The sequence below is a fragment of the Pipra filicauda genome, unplaced genomic scaffold (assembly GCF_003945595.2).
Source record: "Pipra filicauda isolate LSUMZ 115617 unplaced genomic scaffold, ASM394559v2 scaffold28_size6257848_pilon, whole genome shotgun sequence".
NCBI classification, from domain to species: Eukaryota; Metazoa; Chordata; class Aves; order Passeriformes; family Pipridae; genus Pipra; species Pipra filicauda.
Genome location: NW_024104409.1, coordinates 1,091,984 through 1,109,312, shown reverse-complemented (window position 1 = coordinate 1,109,312; position 17,329 = coordinate 1,091,984). Strand labels below are relative to the sequence as shown.

The 17,329-nt window shown below is 41.4% G+C and overlaps 1 protein-coding gene across 2 annotated transcripts; it reads left to right on the top strand.

Annotated features, from left to right (window-relative positions):
- Positions 1-616: 616 nt before the first annotated feature.
- On the top strand, positions 617-17,037 carry CDADC1 (cytidine and dCMP deaminase domain containing 1). Of its 2 annotated transcripts, none has more exons than XM_027721385.1 (9): positions 617-743; positions 4,230-4,324; positions 5,854-6,031; positions 6,853-7,431; positions 9,430-9,479; positions 10,534-10,703; positions 11,720-11,909; positions 12,561-12,621; positions 13,850-14,177. In XM_027721385.1, exons 1-9 carry the CDS (start codon positions 650-652, stop codon positions 13,921-13,923), a joined length of 1,491 nt encoding a protein of 496 aa, XP_027577186.1. In that variant the 5' UTR covers positions 617-649; the 3' UTR covers positions 13,924-14,177. The 2 variants fall into 2 exon arrangements, with proteins under 2 accessions (XP_027577186.1, XP_027577185.1); XM_027721384.2 differs by having other exon boundaries at positions 628-743; positions 10,528-10,703; positions 13,850-17,037.
- Positions 17,038-17,329: the final 292 nt, after the last annotated feature.

Sequence of the window (17,329 nt, the reverse complement as noted above, 5' to 3'; positions counted from 1 at the left end):
GAAGCCGTATGAGGAGCGGGTGAGGTCACTTGGTCTGCTCAGCCTGGAGGAGACTGAGGGGAGACTTCCTTGCAGTCCACAACTTCCTCATGAGGGGAAGAGGAGGGGCAGGCACTGATCTCTTCTCTGTGGTGACCAGTGACAGGACCCGAGGGAATGGCACGAAGTTGTGACAGGGGAGTTTTAGGCTGGGTATCAGGAAAAGGTTCTTCACCCAGAGGGGGAGTGGGCACTGGAACAGGCTCTCCAGGGAAGTGGTCACAGCACCAAGCCTGACAGAGTTCAAGAAGCGTTTGGACGATGCTCTCAGGCACATGGTGTGACTCTTGGGTCTGTCCTGTACGGGGCTAGGAGTTGGACTTCGATTATCCGTATGAATCCCTTACAACTCAGCACATTCCCTGACCCCGTACTCCAGCGTTAACACCCCGTTTCCGAGGGCGACCCGACCCCCGCCGAGAGCCACCGCCCCACCCAGCCAACTCCGCCCCCCGCTCCGTAGCCGCTGCCCATTGGCCGAGCTGCCCGCCCGTCAGCGCCGTTGCCGTGGGGACGGCACAGCCCTGCGGGAGGAGGGGCCGCCATGGGGGCGGGGCCGCCATGGAGGCGGAGCGGGGCCGGCGGGGGGCTCCGGGCGGCACCGGCACCCATGCACGGCGCGGAGGAAGCGGCGGCGGGGGGGCCGCGGGCGAACGCGGCGACCACGGCAAGCACGGCGAGCACGCAGACCGACAGCATGGCCGGTGAGCCGGGCTGCGGGGGGGGCGGGCCGGGGCCTGCCCCGCCGTGAGGGGGCCGTGGCCGCGCCGCGCTGACGGCGGGGCGGGACAGGACAGGACAGGACAGGGGGGTGTGAGGGAGTGTGCGCTGACCGGCCTCCCGCGGGTCTCTCCTCACCCGCCGCGTGCTCCCAGGTGTTTAACGAAATGCCGCGGTTTGTCCTCTCCTCAGGAGGCTCTTCCCGCCTTCCTGGGGCTGTTCGGAGCCCCCTCCTTCCCCCTCCTTTGCTGCTGCTTCAGAGAGTTCTCCTGCCCCTCAGTGGAGATATAGATAGATAGATATACACACACATATATGCATACATATATATACACATAAACATACATATATAGAGAGCATATATACACACTATATATACTGTATATATATATATACACACTATATATGTACATATAAAGTGTGTCTGTATATATAAAAAGTGTATATATATATTTAGATATATAAAGGATGCATATACTTTTATGTATAGTATATATAAGCATATATATACCTATATATAAGAATATATACTTTATGTATAGTTTATGTATACTATATCTAGTGTATATATATAAAGTGTATATATATATACTTATTATAGTATATGTAAGCATATGCATATATATGCAAGAAAGTATATATATATATATCTATATATATCTCTCCTCCCCCACCCCTGCTTGGCAGCACCCTTCTCCATAAGGGCCTTTTGATAACATAAGCTTGTATTTTGCTTCCCCACCCCCATCACAATGATCTCTTTTTCCTCTCCTATACCATGTATATTTGATAAGGATAATAAAATGCAATGTGCATAAGAACACTTGCCTTCTAAGGGGTGTTTTCACTAACCCCTACAGCAGGGCCCAAGTATGGATTTAGTAAATAGCAACTTCCTCTCAAGGCTGGGAGTGCCCAGATGAAGCAGATTCTGACAGATTTCATAGATCCCATCGCTGCGGTCCCGGGGAGTGGTGTGCTCATACAGATGTGGTGTATATATGGCTCCCACACTAAGCACCTTGACAGGGCTGCCAGGTCTCTGATGGGTAAATGGGTTTTGTTTCTTCGTAGTTTTAAGGAAATCCTGCTTCCAAGCAAGCAAAAATGATGAACACTGAAAATAGGTTTTAGTTTCCATTTCCCAGGCAGTACAGTGATGTCACCAATATCCTTCTCCTTGATGGTGTCAAAGCACTTCTTATAAGCCTTACAGACTTTGGACTAAGAATTTCTGCATTACAAACATGGCATAATCCTGTATCTGAGCCATGTCTGGATGGGCAGTGCCCTGCTCCTGTTTGCTTGCAAGTGCAGGAGCAGTGGAGTTTTCGTCACTAGCCTTCACAGCATGCTTTCCCTGGAGCATGCTTTGTCTCACTGAAGCAGGACTCATAACCTGGAGGAATAAAATCATACCTTTGTGTGAAGTAGGGAAGCTGTGGGCTTAATACACCTGAAAAGAGCACTCCTTTTATACTTGGTTTTACTCTCAGTAGCAGAGAGCCTGATTCCTCTACTTCCCCAATCTTCTGTAGTTGCTTTAAATTCTGTAAGATGTCTTTTGCCTTTTTCTGGTTCACTTTAATCGGCAATCTTTGCACTCTGTTGAACCTAAAGGAGTGTTTAAGTACCTGAGTGAGTAAAGATACAAACACATAGATATAATAACTGTAACCACAGGTCTTTCCTTTTTCATCATAATATTCTCCTGCTTCTCATTACAAATTCATGTCAACTCACAACAGTGATGTTGTGATGTACATTCTTCAGTTTGCTTCCCATGTGTTTTGACAGGTTGCATTCAGGTTAGGTCCAAGAAAACAAACAGTAATTAAAACTTTTTTGTGGTGTATTCTAAGTCTACTCTGTATGTCAAATTGTAATCCATGAGGGTATATGTATGAGTTGGTATAAGTTGCTTTGTTTCTTTTAACCTGCTATCTGGGAACTGTACCTGCTTGTGCTACGACAGTAGTGTGTGCTGCCTGCCATATACATTTTGAGCACACCTTGTACCCCTTCCAGTGCTTGTGTGTAGTGGAATAGCAGAGCTGAACAGCCTAAGGAGTAGTGAACAATGTGGCATCAGATGGTGCTGCTCACAGGCCTATATTTGCTTTCCAAACCCACACTTCTGTGTCAAAAAAACTGCTAAAATACTGTCTGAAAATGGTATTTCAGTTATGGATTCCATATGTTTATCTGCTGTCCTAATTGTTTTGGTTCACAGACATCTCATTAAACGAACCCTCTCCCCCACCCAAGCAATCTTATTATGTGATTATATCTCTTCCAAACTGCTGGAACTACTTAAAGAATGTTTTCCTCTATTGTATTCTATTCTTGTCTCTGCCTTTTCCCCCTTTGCAAAAACTGTAACGTTTGTGGGAAAGGACAAAACCAGAAACAGTACTATTGTCAGACAGCACACATGAGACCTGCAGAGGAATATGTGTTCATTACAGCTCTCTGTAAGCACCCCTGAAATAGGGACTGGAACTTTTTTGAAGACTTAATTACTTTCTTTCCAAGTATGAGGCAAGACAGCTTCACATCTGGAACAGTGCAAGCTTTGCTGAGCAGTGCAGTACTTCCTCCTTTTTCCTTTGTGGGATGCTCAGTACTGCTGAGCACTGATCCTCACAGGACCACATCCAGATTTTGAGTAGTAGCACAGCACAGTGCAAGTTGGTGGTCCAAGAAGGGATTCTTTGCCACCTCTTTGGTTATTTTGTCAGAAGTGACAGCCTGAGCAAAAGGTTTAAATTTTTGTAGAAATCTAACCAAAATCTGGTTAGTAAAAGTCCAGAAGCAGGATCTCCACAACTGATGTAACTAGGAGGTTTCACAATGGCTACCCAGGGAAGTGGTGGATTCTCCATCCCTGGAGGTTTTTAAGATGAGACTGGATGGGGCACTTAGTGCCATGGTCTAGTAACCACGGCAGTGTTGGATCAAGGGTTGGACTTGATGATCTCAGAGGTCCTTTCCAACCCAGCTGATTCTATGATTCTATCCCCTCTTGCTGCAGGTGTCAGTGTAAGATCATGATGCATGCCTAGGTGTTTCTGCTCTCTTTTGTGGTGAGCCTGAAGCTGAATCAGAAGCTATGTCTCAGATTCTGTAACCATCTGTGAACCATTTGAGCACAGTTATGTGGGATCTGATGATCTGATCTGTGATTTCTGCTCTTCACCTCTTAGTAGAATTAATTCACTGAATTTCAATGAAAGCTTCATCACTTCCTCTTGTTGCACAGATCTGATCTCTGCATCCAGATGTGTGCATCCTGAGTGACTGCCCTGAAGAGGACTATGTGGATTTAGCTGCTGAAACAGCAGAAGGGGTTGATGAACCAGCTTCTGTAGCAGCTGTGGTGTAGAAGACTTGAGAAACAATGTTCAGTAATGTGGAGTTTCTTTATAAATATTCTCTAATAAATATTTCCTTTTTCCTTCAAATGACAGGTCAAATGCCAAGACTTTCTAAGGTCAATCTTTTTACTTTACTGAGTCTCTGGATGGAGCTCTTTCCCTCGTCTGAACAATGGAAAAAATCACAGGTAAAATGTCTATACTTACTGTTAATTGGTCTTTCTGAACAGCTCCTGCAATGAACTTAACCCAACTGCTCTTTACATGACAGATGGTCCAGACAAAAAAAAACCAACCCCCCCCCCAACAACAACAAACTAGTAAACTTTTTGCAGTTATTTCTTAGAAGTACAAAAAAATCCAGTTGTGGGAGAAAAGTAGCAAAATGAGTGAATAGCATGCTATTTCTGAAAAACTTTGAAATACAAGATATATTCCCAAGGGGTGAAGCAAGCACTAAAAAATGGTGGGTATTTTAAAGAGCATAACAAAGGAGGAATGGTGTATACCGTGAGTATGCTAATTATGACTTTAAAGTCAATGTAGTCAATGGTGTAGAGATACTCTTTTAGAATTACAATGTCATGATTGTAGTAGATCAGTTCTCTTATACAGTGGAGGTGCACACAACTACTTGAAATGTTTGCTGATAAAGGACTTGGAGGTAACTAGTGACAATGAAAAGAAACTGTGCTTGAGAATGGGTCTTCTAAATAGCAGCCTGTTACTGTTACACTTCAAAGTAGAGGGGCATTTTCGGATTGTCTTGGGACAGGGTGTTTCCTTTTGTGATCAGACTTCTTATTGCACTATTTAAAATGATTACTACATTTTGCAGAGCATACCCCTATGCTAAGATCCATAGCACATTATCAGCCAGGGCAAGGAAAGACAGGAAAATTACTGGAGTGAAAATTAGGCCTAATTTTCAGAGCTTGGTGTGCTAGATCCAAAAGAAGGGTAGACGAGGAGCACCAGACAGACTTCAAAAGCAGTTTGAAATTCAGTAATTCAGTAAGGAATGGCTCTTGAGTTTAGGTAGGGCTTTCGTACAGCCTCATTTCTGTAACCACAAAGCAACTGAATAATTTACAGATCTAAGGCAACAGTGTTCAGTAGCAGCTGGATTGTCTAATGAGATCTGTTTCACCAGCTTCATCAAACTAGCTTGTATCCAGTTTCCTCACAATATGTGGGAATTCAGTTGTAATAGCTCTTGTATGTGGTATACAGAGCTTTTTCATTGAAGATCCTTTAGAACTAGGATTCATTTCCATTAAAGAAGAGACTGAAATAAAGCTGGAGAAGCTATTGGCTCCCTCAGTGGTCAAGCTTAAGACAGAAATTAAATTTATGAGCATTTCCAGATGCTGGCTGATTCAGAGGGGATTTCAGCTATAATTGATAGAATCTTCTTTACTCCTTCTGGATTTTGTTATGGGCAAAACAATGACCAGAAAAAATCAGGAATTTGTGACAAGTTCCTATTTGGAGTTTGAAACAAGCACTGGTGTTAACAGGCACATGTGGAAAAAAAACCAACAAAAAATGTGTAGGAAAGTGTATCAGAGATTGTTTAATGGTTCATATTACAACTTGTACTGAAGAACTCTGCTGCTGGTTGCTTATTGTTACCCAAGGAAGACCTCTAACATCTCTGTGGTCTTCATGTTGAAAAAAAGTAAAATAATAATAATAGTAATGCATTTTTCTGTAGGTGAAGAAGAGTGGTCTAGTTGTGGTGAAAAACATGAAGATTATTGGTCTTCATTGTTCCAGTACAGACTTGCATGCTGGCCAGATTGCACTCATTAAACATGGATCAAGACTTAAAACCTGTGATCTTTATTTTTCCAGAAAACCATGTTCAACTTGTTTAAAAATGATTGTAAATGGTAAGCAATGACTGTAGTAGAATAGGAGTAAATGTTATGCTCATGGTGCATGCTGTCAGAAAGCCTGTTTTCTCTTTGGACTCTCCCAGTTGTGAATGCCAGTCCCTAACTTGTGTAGACTGCACTGATATTTTCCAAGAGTCAATGTACATCTCCTGGAGCTGATGGTCAAGACACTAGGGTTTGCTCCCGAGAACCTGTTTCTCTGTGCAGCTGTTATTATTGGTGGTCCTTTGTCTCTCAGGTGGGCTGCACTGCTGAGATTCTGACGTACCTGTTGCACTTTGCCAGAGCATCCCTAAGCCTGATGAAAAGGCCTAGGTTGCTACATTTTTCCTTGCCTTCCCATGGCTTGTTAGTAACACTGGAGGAAGGGTGGTTTTTATGAGAGAGAGAAATCACAGGGAGTACTTAAGGGTTTCCTTTTCCCAAGGGAGATGAAGACATGCCAGATTATTCACTTCCTGAAATTCTGGTACACCCCTTCTGCAAATACTGATTTTTAATCTCAGCAGCAACATCTATTAGTGCTAACTTTTTTTGTGTGTTGCTAATGTAGCTGTTGTAGGTAAGATGCAAAATTAGGCTCTCGCAAAGATCTTAGAACTTGGGAAACTCCAATTTTTGTCTATAGTCTGATTATCAAGCCAGATAACCCCTTGATACTTGTATCTACCAGCATTTTTCTGTCCGGACTCACCTTAAACAGCACTTAGGCCTTAGAGAAGTAAAACCAGGGTTAGGCAATAGTGTGTTGAATATGAGTTTTACGTTCCATTGCACTCGCATGGTTCCTTTTGCTGCATTATCTTCTCTTCCAGCCGGGGTGAACAGGATTTCTTACTGGCCTGCAGATCCTGAAATCAGCTTGCAAAACGAGGCATCCAATCCCACGAGTACTGATGATGCAAAGTTAGATGCCAAAGCAGTAGAAAGACTGAAATCAAATAGTCGTGCTCGTGTGTGCGTGCTGCTTCAGCCTTTGGTGTGCTATATGGTGCAGTTTATTGAAGAAACTTCTACCAAGTTTGATTTTATTCAGAAAATAGCAAAATCACAGCCTGACTGTAATACTGACTTTTATACTGCGTGTAGACAAGAGAGAATAAAAGAGTATGAAAGCTTATTCCTAATTTCAAATGAGGAAATGCACAAGCAAATATTGATGACAATGGGACTGGAGAACCTCTGTGAAAATCCATACTTCAGCAACCTTAGGCAAAATATGAAAGATCTTGTCTTGGTCTTGGCAACAGTGGCTGCCAGTGTCCCCGTCTTTGGATGTTTTGGATTTTACAATTGTGAATCACCAAGAACAAATGAAACAGACGAGCAGTGTTTGCCCCAAGACATTGCAAGGCACTGTATGATACAAGCCAGGCTCCTTGCGTATCGGACAGGTGAGTTGTTACAGCAGCGGAACAAGGATGGGTCTCATGGGTAGAGAAAGTTCCTGATTTCAGTCTTATTCTTCCAAATGCTTCCTTGAGCAAGCTGTGGAACTCCATTCCTACATGTGTGAAGCAGGTGCAGCAGTAATAGTAGAGAGTCCACAGGGGTACATAGTATTGTGTGTGAAAGCTTTCCAAGAGAAAATCAGTGCAGGTATTTCACATACAGTGCTGGCAAACCCTGCCCTACCAACGTGTCCAACATCCTACTGAAAACAGAACAGAATGACATTTACATTCTTCAAGATGCTCTGAGGCTCTTTTTACTGAGGTTTCACAAGATGCTTCTGTTATCAAATAAATGCCAATATTCCAAGCAGATTATGTACACTTCAGAAAAAAAGCAGTGAAATAATATCCTTTCAGCAGGGCATTAAATACAGTTATATCAAGTCTCCTAGTTCTAATCTTCTTAGTAGAAGTGCTTATATATCTGATTTTTTTTTTTTTTTGCACAGATGCTGGAGTTTTATGTACAGGCTTCTGGGGTGGAAGGATATTTATTACTCTCTCTTGATAGAGATGACTTCTGTTCGCTACTTTATTCTCTCTGGGTAGCCACGTAGTAAACCAATAAGTTCTTCCAGAGAACAGAATATGAAGACTTAAAACTTGGTGGTACTCTTTAGTGATGTTTTTGTCCTCCAGATATGATAGTTGCTTTTTCTAAACCATTGTAAACAAATAGAGAGTACATACATAAAGGTTAAACCAAAACTAATCCCCCAATACACACACACAAACCCAACCTATCAAGTTAGGTACCCTCCACAGATTTGCTCTCCAAAAATTGCAGAGGAGGTTGCATTTTTTAGATGCAATTCAGAAGTTTTACGGAACCAGTTGTGAGTTCTTTGTACTACTACTGTTGTACTGAACAAGATGGAATGGCCAAGCTTGAGTACTCATTCTTGAGGCAGCAAAATTCAGTTTTATGTGTGGTTTTTACCCTGGACTCAGGTCTGTTTTTTGAGGAAACTCTTATTCCACTTTAATTAATTCCACAGGATTAATTTCATTAATCCTGTAATGAAATTAAAACAAATAGCGGGCCCCCCCATATTTAGATGCTTCACATTATTATATAGATGGATATAAGGGGAGCAAGATCATAGCATATTTTCTATGTGCTGATGATAATCAGTGATTATCATTTTCATCACTTCATCAATGACTAATAAATATACAGAATATAAAAAAAGTTTCCATAAAATATATCTTTGGCAGGAAAGACCCTTTTTGAGTGATTCAATATGGTAGTGATGCTAAGGATGATGGAAATGATTAATAGAAAGAGTGTGTTCTACAATATCGATCAATGGAAGCCTGAAACATTTTTTTCTCCTTGATATGCTCTGTTTTAATTGGTCAAGACTCTCATGTCGCTACTGTGGAGGATTTCCAGGTTCCATAAAAACCTTCCAAGTCACATAATGAAAGTTGGGTACCAGTTTTCCTGCAGTGGTGATATAACACACACCCCAAAATCCAGTGGTTAATATTTTGTCTCTGAATTGGGTATAAAATACAACTAATTTTGATAGGAATTCAGACTGCAGAACCATAAACTTAAAAGAATGGCAGAAATAAAGTAATTAAGTAGTAAACAATAAGAAGGTTTTTATTAGTTTGCTGTCTCACATCAGTGAACCTGTCCACGTACATTCTTGGCACACATTTTCTTACCTATGTGTTGGTTGCTTTGTTGCATTTTCAAACAAATGTACACAACTAAGTCTCAGAATGACTGCCTTGCAGTTAAAGCACACCCTGCTTTTACAGGAGACTCATATGATTTCAAAGCTCTTAATCTTTCTGCATTTCTTTCCTCCTGTCCACAAAGCAACAATAAATGTTATTCCTTGCTCTAGGATGTCATATGTTAATGTATAGGTAATTCGGAACTGTTTTATTTGTTATTTACTCCTAAAATGTTATGTATTTTAGAGGATCATAAGACAGGAGTTGGAGCTATTATTTGGGCAGAAGAAAAATCAGTAAGTATTGAAAAAGTTACTTTTTCTTGCACTCAAAACTCATACACTTGCTTTGAACTTTTTATTTACCATTATACACCTCTGTTTTTCATGCAAACACACAGCACTATAGAAAGCTTGCGCTTCTCATGCTTTAGTAACTAAGTTAATGACTAGTTCACTGTTATGCTTTTAGATGAAGGGGAAATATAAATGATTTTAGTAACTACTACAGTATCTCCACCTGGACTTTCAGTGTGCCTGCTTCCCTAGTCATTGTCAGTTATTCCAGGTATCCTGGCTACAGGGTTTTGCCACAGCTGCTGATTGGGCAGCATGTGCCTACTCTGCATGATCCCTCTTTGCAGCTTTTTTTTGGAGAGGTCTCAGTGCAATTATAGCCTGACAATCTCTTGAGGATATTTGTTGTACTTGAAATGCTGTACTGGCTTTAGCACTTTCCTTTTTGCATGAAAGTGGTATTTTTCTGCAGATATTGTTACGGTGCTTTTTCCCATCCAAACATAAATGTTTCATTTCTTTATGTCTCTCATTATGCATGTTACCAGTCCCAGGAAGCCTCATTCTTCATGCAGGTGCAGCATACTCTTAATTTGTTTTTAGCATCCAGTCATCAGCTGCTTACTGCTGTTTTGTTTCTTGTTCTGGTTTCAATTGCTGTTTGCTACTTATCGGCCCACTGGTCGCTGGTCTGTTGAGAGGGAGATGAAACACCATCTCTGGCACATCAGGGATGAACTCCAGTTGTCTTTAATTTTATACATTGCAGACTAAGTCCTTCAGATTTCTTGTCACTGCTATCAGTATTACTTGCCAAAAGGAAAGCCTCTAAAGCCTGATGCAGCATAACCGAGACGTTACACTTTGTCTGTGTGGGTCCTACAGAGCCCGGTGGAAAAGCTCCATACAGACATGGAGCAGTTTGCAAGAGCTGAGCTCTCTTTCAACTGCTGTAACTTGGCTGAACTGATAATGTGACAGCATACATTGCACAGCACTTTGACTGAGAACAGTTTAAATACCTCCAAATTTGGTGCTTTGCTTACTGTTGCAGAGAAGCTGTGATGGAACAGGAGCAATGTACTTTGTAGGCTGTGGTTACAATGCCTTTCCTGTTGGATCTGAATATGCTGATTTTCCACACATGGATGATAAGCAAAAAGATCGTGAAATCAGAAAGTTCAGATATATTATACATGCGGAGCAGAACGCCTTGACATTCAGGTAAATGGGCTTATTTTTACCACTGAAAAGAATGAGATGGTTCAGAAAGAATTCCATGGCAAATGCGTGTCATGGTTTAAGCCCAGCTGGCATCTGAGCACTGCACAGCTGCTGGCTCTCCCTCCCTCTCCTGGTGGAACGGGGAGGAGAATCAAAAGTAAAACTTACGGGTTGAGATGAGAACAGTTTAATAATTGAAACAAATTAAGATATTATAATAATAGTAATACTAATAAGGAAAAAACAAGTGATGCATGATGCAATTGCTCACCATTCACTGATCAATGCCAGACCCCCTCTGGGTAATTCCCCCAGTTTACATACTGGACATGACACTGTGGTATGGAATATCCTTTTGGTCGATTTGGGTCACACATCCGCCTTCTTGTGCAGCTCCTTATTGGCAGAATATGAGGCACAAAAAAAGTGCTTGCTTCAGAGTAAGCACTTCTTAGCAACAACTAAAACGTCAGTGTGTTATCAACATTATTCTCCTACTAAATCCAAAGCACAGCACTGTACCAGCTACTGAGAAGAAATTAACTTTGTGGCAGCCAACACCAGGACAATGGTGATGAAGTGTGGGTTGCAATCACAGCTTTGTTTATGCCTATGATGTAGAACTTGGATGTGTGTGGAAACCAGCCAACTCCTGGGGTTTCTTCGGACTTCTCAAGTGAACCTGGTTTTTGAAGGATATTCACTCCTTCAGTTACTATTCAATACAATCTACTGCCTCTGCTTCCTGCTAGACCATGCTATAACCTGAAATACAGAAGTGTGGCAGTTGATGAGGCTTCCAGCAATGATATGTGTGGAGACATGGAATGAGTGTTTTGTTCACAGATAGTAAAACCAAACCAGGTATCATTGTGTACTTGTGCACTTGATAAGGAATAAGATGCTTCTGAGAGTAGATAACACTTCTTTGCTTCCTCTTCTGAGGTGTCAAGTTTGTCACAATTCAAAGCCATCAAGATACGAACTCTGAAATTCTGTTTTCTGACTGCTTGTAGATGTCGAGAAATAAAGCCAGACGAGAGAAGCATGATATTTGTGACAAAGTGTCCATGTGATGAATGTGTCCCTTTAATTAAAGGGGCTGGTATCAAGCAGATCTATGCAGGAGATGTTGATGCTGGAAAAAAGAAAGCAGACATATCCTATATGAAGTTTGGTGAACTTGAGGGTGTAAGCAAATTTACAGTAAGTGTCTAAATATAGTATATTCTAAAAACTGTGGGCAGAAGTGATGGGAGAGTAGAGTGAGCAGTCATCAGCAGCCAGCATAGGGGAGCACTGTGCTGTCAAGTCAGGTGAATGGAATTGAGAGGTTGCTCTGTCCCAGTACTGGGGAGAAGTACTGTGCCATATGGCAGATGGTGGAGCCAAATGTCTCTATTTTCTGTATCTACAGTGGAGATTTCCCTCTTCCTTTTTTGCTGTAGTTTGAGGTGGTCTCTTCGTGCTCTGAAGTTCTCCAAAGCCTCCCCTGTCACAGCATGGCAGCTGATGTGGGAGATCACTGCATGATTTTGTTGGCCCTTCCAGCAGCTCCTGAAAGAGCTGCAGTGCATTTTGAAGGCAGCCAAGTGCACCTGCACTCAGTGCTCACCATGATGAACTGCAGCACTGTTGAACAGGCTCATTTCCCCTTCTCAAGGGAGTAAATGTCTACACATTCCTTATCAGTTAGTTATCCTCAAAGCAAGTGTGTGTTCAAGGGGGAGCCCTTCATTTCTCACCTCACCCCCAGTCATGCCTCACAGTGTAGGTCTTTAGGGTACTTTTCTTTCCTCCCTTTGCTCCTTATTCTGTCTTCTGGAATAAGTAAATGTTTTCTTCTTCTTTTATCAGTGGCAACTAAATCCATTGTACTCTAATGCCCTTGAATTCCATGACCCTACAGCCAGGGAAAGTAAGTATTTTCTCATTAATTCATTTTATGACTGAAGTCAATAAGTGAGATCACGTTTTAAACGAACCTGAATTCCTCTGTGATTGATTAGTCTTAGTTAATCTTGTTTTCACTGAGTTAAATTTTGCTATGAAAACTTCTCTGAGTTTTTCGAATAAGTAGATGAACCAACTGTAAGTCAAAACCAAGCTTGTTTTAACCAATGCTTGGCATTGACACACACGTCACAAAATCTAGTAATGCAGTTATCAAGGTCATTGCCATGCTGTTTTGCATATAGATCATTTCAGACTACTTCATCATGTTTTAGATTTTGTTCTATAAAGACTTTATATATTGTGTTCTATAAAGAGTGCCATTATTTTTCAGGAGAAATCGGACTCCTCCAAGTCATTTAAATATGTTCTGCAGAACATTTCAGTGCTTCTTATGTATTTGTGTGTATATACACATGTATAATATAAAGTTCACAATATCCTTGTCATTGCACACCCTTTGTAGCAAGGGAGCTGTCATCTCCTGAAAACAGAGTTAAGATAAGTCTTTCTTTGAAGCCTTTTTTTGCTATAAAAGGGACCCGCCAAAGGGATCTTCTGTCAACTACCAATCCTTAAAATGTTTCTCACCAAGAGGGGAAAATAACGTGGAAAAAGCAGCTAAATAATTTTTGTGCCGTGAGCAGGAAGATACAGAGTGTAAAGATAGGGAGTTGGCAGTTGCTCAAAGCACTGACTACCGTGATAGGGGCATTAGAAAAGACTGAAGGTGTGTTTTGTGGCACACAATAGCCACGCACTCCGTGGAGAAGTCTCTTCATTAGCTATTTCCTTATGGGCTGGGGGAAAGGGGGGAGGGAAGGGCTCAGAGCAGTGTTTATGCCACTAGTGATCACTGCAAAATGTTAGGGCTTGTTTGTTCCTTCCTCTGTTAATGGTTTTTAGACCCAGCTGGAGAAAAATTCATCCTGGGGTACTTTGTTTGATGACCTTTAACGAGGCTCATTTCTCTAATGTTTTAGTATGGTGTGCTTGCATTTTCAACACTGAACTGTTTTAAGTTGCTCTCTTTTCTTAGTATGTTCCTCTTAGCTGTGCTTACTGTGTGTTCCTCTGTGAGGGAACTCCATCCCCTGCCCACCTCCAGTGTTACTCCAGTGTGCCTGTCTGTGTTGAGTATTTAGACTATACTTGCTCTTGTATTAATGTTTGACACATATTTTTTTCTTTAGATGGGGTCCAGAAAACAAAATCGCTGGATGACCAGCTGCACCAAAACAAGAAACTGTGTCTTGGTCACTATTGAATAATTAAGCACTTCTGCAGTCTTGCTTCATACTTTTTATAATACAGCCTGTTTGCACTTTCAAATAAGGAACAGTTTTATTTATTGTTTGGAAAGTGAATTTTAAAATACGTTTATTTATGATGTCTTTAATGTTTTATGGAATTACCTGAAGGTCTTTTTAATTTAGAAGCTCCTGGCGAAAAAATGCTGCTTGTATTTTCTGTGAAAGTAACTGGGTGGCTGATCATTGTTAACACATTAAAAAAAATACTGAAAGTTTGTTGCTGATAGATCAGAGTAAGAGTAAAATGATGTCTTATTTGCTTGGTGTATGGGTCGAGGGAATGGATTTCTAAGTTCTGGACTAGCAAAATGCAGAAATAAGCCCTAGTTCTTCAAATACAATGGTCAAGGGGATCTTCTAGGAAATGGTAGATAAATAAGCACCAGCAACTGTTTCTGTTCCTGAAAGTGGCTTTTGCTTCTCAGTCTGCTCTGCAATAGAATAGACACAAAGCCATTGGGATAGCAATCATTGTTAGGTAAATGATTTGGATATCAATCTTGTCTCTCATACACACTGTCTTCCACCTACCATAGCAGCAGTTGTTTCGTGGTACTTGCCTTGCTGCTTTGTGTCCTTCCTCAAGTGCAGTCCATATGTTTTAATGAAGAAAAAGATTAGCTTTCGTTTTTCTCAGCTTCTGGATGCAGGCCTAAAAGCATTTGGCTGTATGCATCTCACTGGCCCCTACATAAATGTGAAGATTGCTAGTGGTTTGGTTTTGTTAATCTTCACTAACAGGCTTCTAGGACTACAGAGGTGAATAAATTGCCAGTGTCCTGTTGTTTCTGAGATAGGATGATTTGTACCAGTGCAATAGTCCAAATCTTTTCAGGTGCCAATCTTTAATGTTGAGCAAGGGTGACATTAAAACAGCAGTGAAACTGCAGTCTAGTGCTTTTGCTAGTTTTGAGGGGGTAGGTAATGGGTAACCAGAACAGTGAGTTGTACCCATCTTTTGAGAGGTCTCTCTCCTGATTCCCATCTGTTTCCTGCTTTGAATCTGACCTCTAGCTGTTTGTTTTAACAAATGCCTCAAGACCTTTTGTTAACTCCTCTGCTGAGCTCTCAAGTGCAAATACCATAACACTTTTTTCTGCTGCTGCTGGTAGGATACATGAACAGCCCTTTTCCAGTTCTTTCATGCATTTTGTCTTTGCTGCCCTCCTTAAGGTCCTGGAAGGGGAATCATGTCTTAAGATACTGCTGTAAGTTGTCTTTGTTTCTTTTAGGTTTTGGAAAAGCTTGGAACTAGACAGCAAAGCTGTGATTGGATAGTGTGCAGAGCACCCTTAAAGTGATATTATTATATGGAATTTGTGCTCACCCAGTTTGTATAGTGGTCCTGTAATTTAAGGTACAGTTCTTGACGCTTGGAGCTGCAGGAAGGAGCTGTGCTTCCCCATGGCTCATAGCATAGCTTCATTCTTGAGTACATGGACTTTAGAACTGGGGAATGCTTATATCCTCTTACCATCATGAGAATTCACTCTTCCTGAAGCTGGAGAAGCTGCTGTTTCTCTGAGCCTAGTAAGAGTGAAGGCTACTTCAGGGCTGTTGGTTGAATGTGGTACATGCAGGGCTGGCAGCAGCAATCTCACCAGGCTGACCTCCTTCACCACTGCTGCCTTGCCAAGCAGGATGCATACAGCTTCCTTTCCCAGAACCAGGTAGAGAGCGAAAGAGAAAAATCTGACCCTCTTTGTCAACTTAAGGTCATGATGGTGAAATCCATTTTTGCATCACACCTCAAAAGACTGCTTTCTCACCGTAGCTCATGGGGAAATTGCTGAGCTGCCACTTCACCAGGTTTTGTAATCCAGTGCTGAGGAACCTAGGTACTGAATCTAGGATGAGCAGATCCAGCTGCAAGGGGATTAAGTTGTTGATCTGGGTGCTGTATAAACCTCAGAAAGACAGGTTTTTTCTCTGATCAAGGATTCTATAGTTTCACTGTTTGCATCTTTCATATGAGGATAAAGTCAAATGTTGGAGTTTCATAATGGGTTTTTAAATCATAAATATCTTACTTCGACATATGTCCTCCTCACTTTTTATAAGCATTTTGTGTTAGAATAATTACTCTTGGCTTTTTCGACAGATCATTGCCCAAATTAAAGTCTGCCCTACTCCACCCACTGAAACCTTCTGGTTTCCATAATCCACTGGCAATACTCTTATACTTGAGGTAGAAGCAAGGAAAAAAACAGGGCCAGGTTTAAGTTTGATCCTCTTCCAGTTTTATACTGATCAGTCTGCTGGTATTACAATCAGTAAAATCTGTGTCTTTATATGAACAGCTGAAATCAAAAAGTCCCTGAAACATTATAGGTGGCCCGGATACACAGAGAAGTGGTCAAGATACAAGTCAAATATCACGCACATGAAATAATTACACTGCAGTAAACACTGCTGGTAACCTGTACTTCAGGAGGACTTAAGATTCTACCTTTACTTTAAATAACTTTTTTTTTAAAAGAGGATTTTTTTACAAAATTTTCTGTGAAACTTGCAATTGCTTGTAAGGCTGAAGGCTTGGAAGCCTGGCTTTATTTGCGTCTTGCTGTATTCTACAGATTCCTCCAGGTGCTCACAAATTTCTGTAGGCTCTGATTATCAATATAACCCTACTTCTTCAATTTTTACTGGAATTACAAAGTAGAGGCTATATCTTGGCCAACAGGAACAATGTGAATGGGGTTTCTCTCTCAGCCTGTGGACTCTGTAGGTGCTGCTGTGCTTGTCTGCTTACAAGGGAGAGCCATGGAAGATTGGACATCTCCTGCAGTGCTTATTTTGCAGATGAGCTCTAGGATGTTTGTTTCTTACATAAAAATTACAAAGTATTTACTCAAGAAATGTTAAAGTTATATATTTTATATGCTGTATGAAATTTCCATGTGCATTTTGTGTCTCTTCCATTCATTTCAGAACAATCATTTTAATTGCAGGTATTAACTATCAGTAATAATTTGGCCTCTTGACCAAGAATTACAGAAATTCACTGTTAATTGTCTGCCTTACAGCAAAACATGTTTTCTGCTAATAAATTAATCTGACAGTAAGTACTGAAGTGTATTTTTAAGTGCTTTGGATTATTAGGAACATTACGGAGTGCTTTGGAATGCTCACACCTCTTACTGGCCCAAAGCTCTCCTTGCTCCTGCAGCCCCAGCTGTTTGCTGAGCTGGATCGCCTGCCTCTGCACTGCCTGAAGAATTTGTCTCAACATGAGACTGTGCCTCCTGCCAGTCCCAGGGAAGGTCTGAGATCCCCCTCCTTGGGCCTGTGAGTATTAATTCCCTCTTCCTCAGGAGAGTAAGAAGTGCCTCAGAGAGCACTGCATGAGCTACCACCTCC

Excerpts from the sequence above, each read along its gene's own strand:
- CDADC1 (XM_027721384.2), top strand. The coding sequence starts at position 650 with ATGCACGGCGCGGAGGAAGCGGCGGCGGGGGGGCCGCGGGCGAACGCG. Across the intron at positions 7,432-9,429 it reads GCTCCTTGCGTATCGGACAG|AGGATCATAAGACAGGAGTT; the intron begins GTGAGTTGTTAC and ends TATGTATTTTAG. Across the intron at positions 11,910-12,560 it reads AGGGTGTAAGCAAATTTACA|TGGCAACTAAATCCATTGTA; the intron begins GTAAGTGTCTAA and ends TTCTTTTATCAG.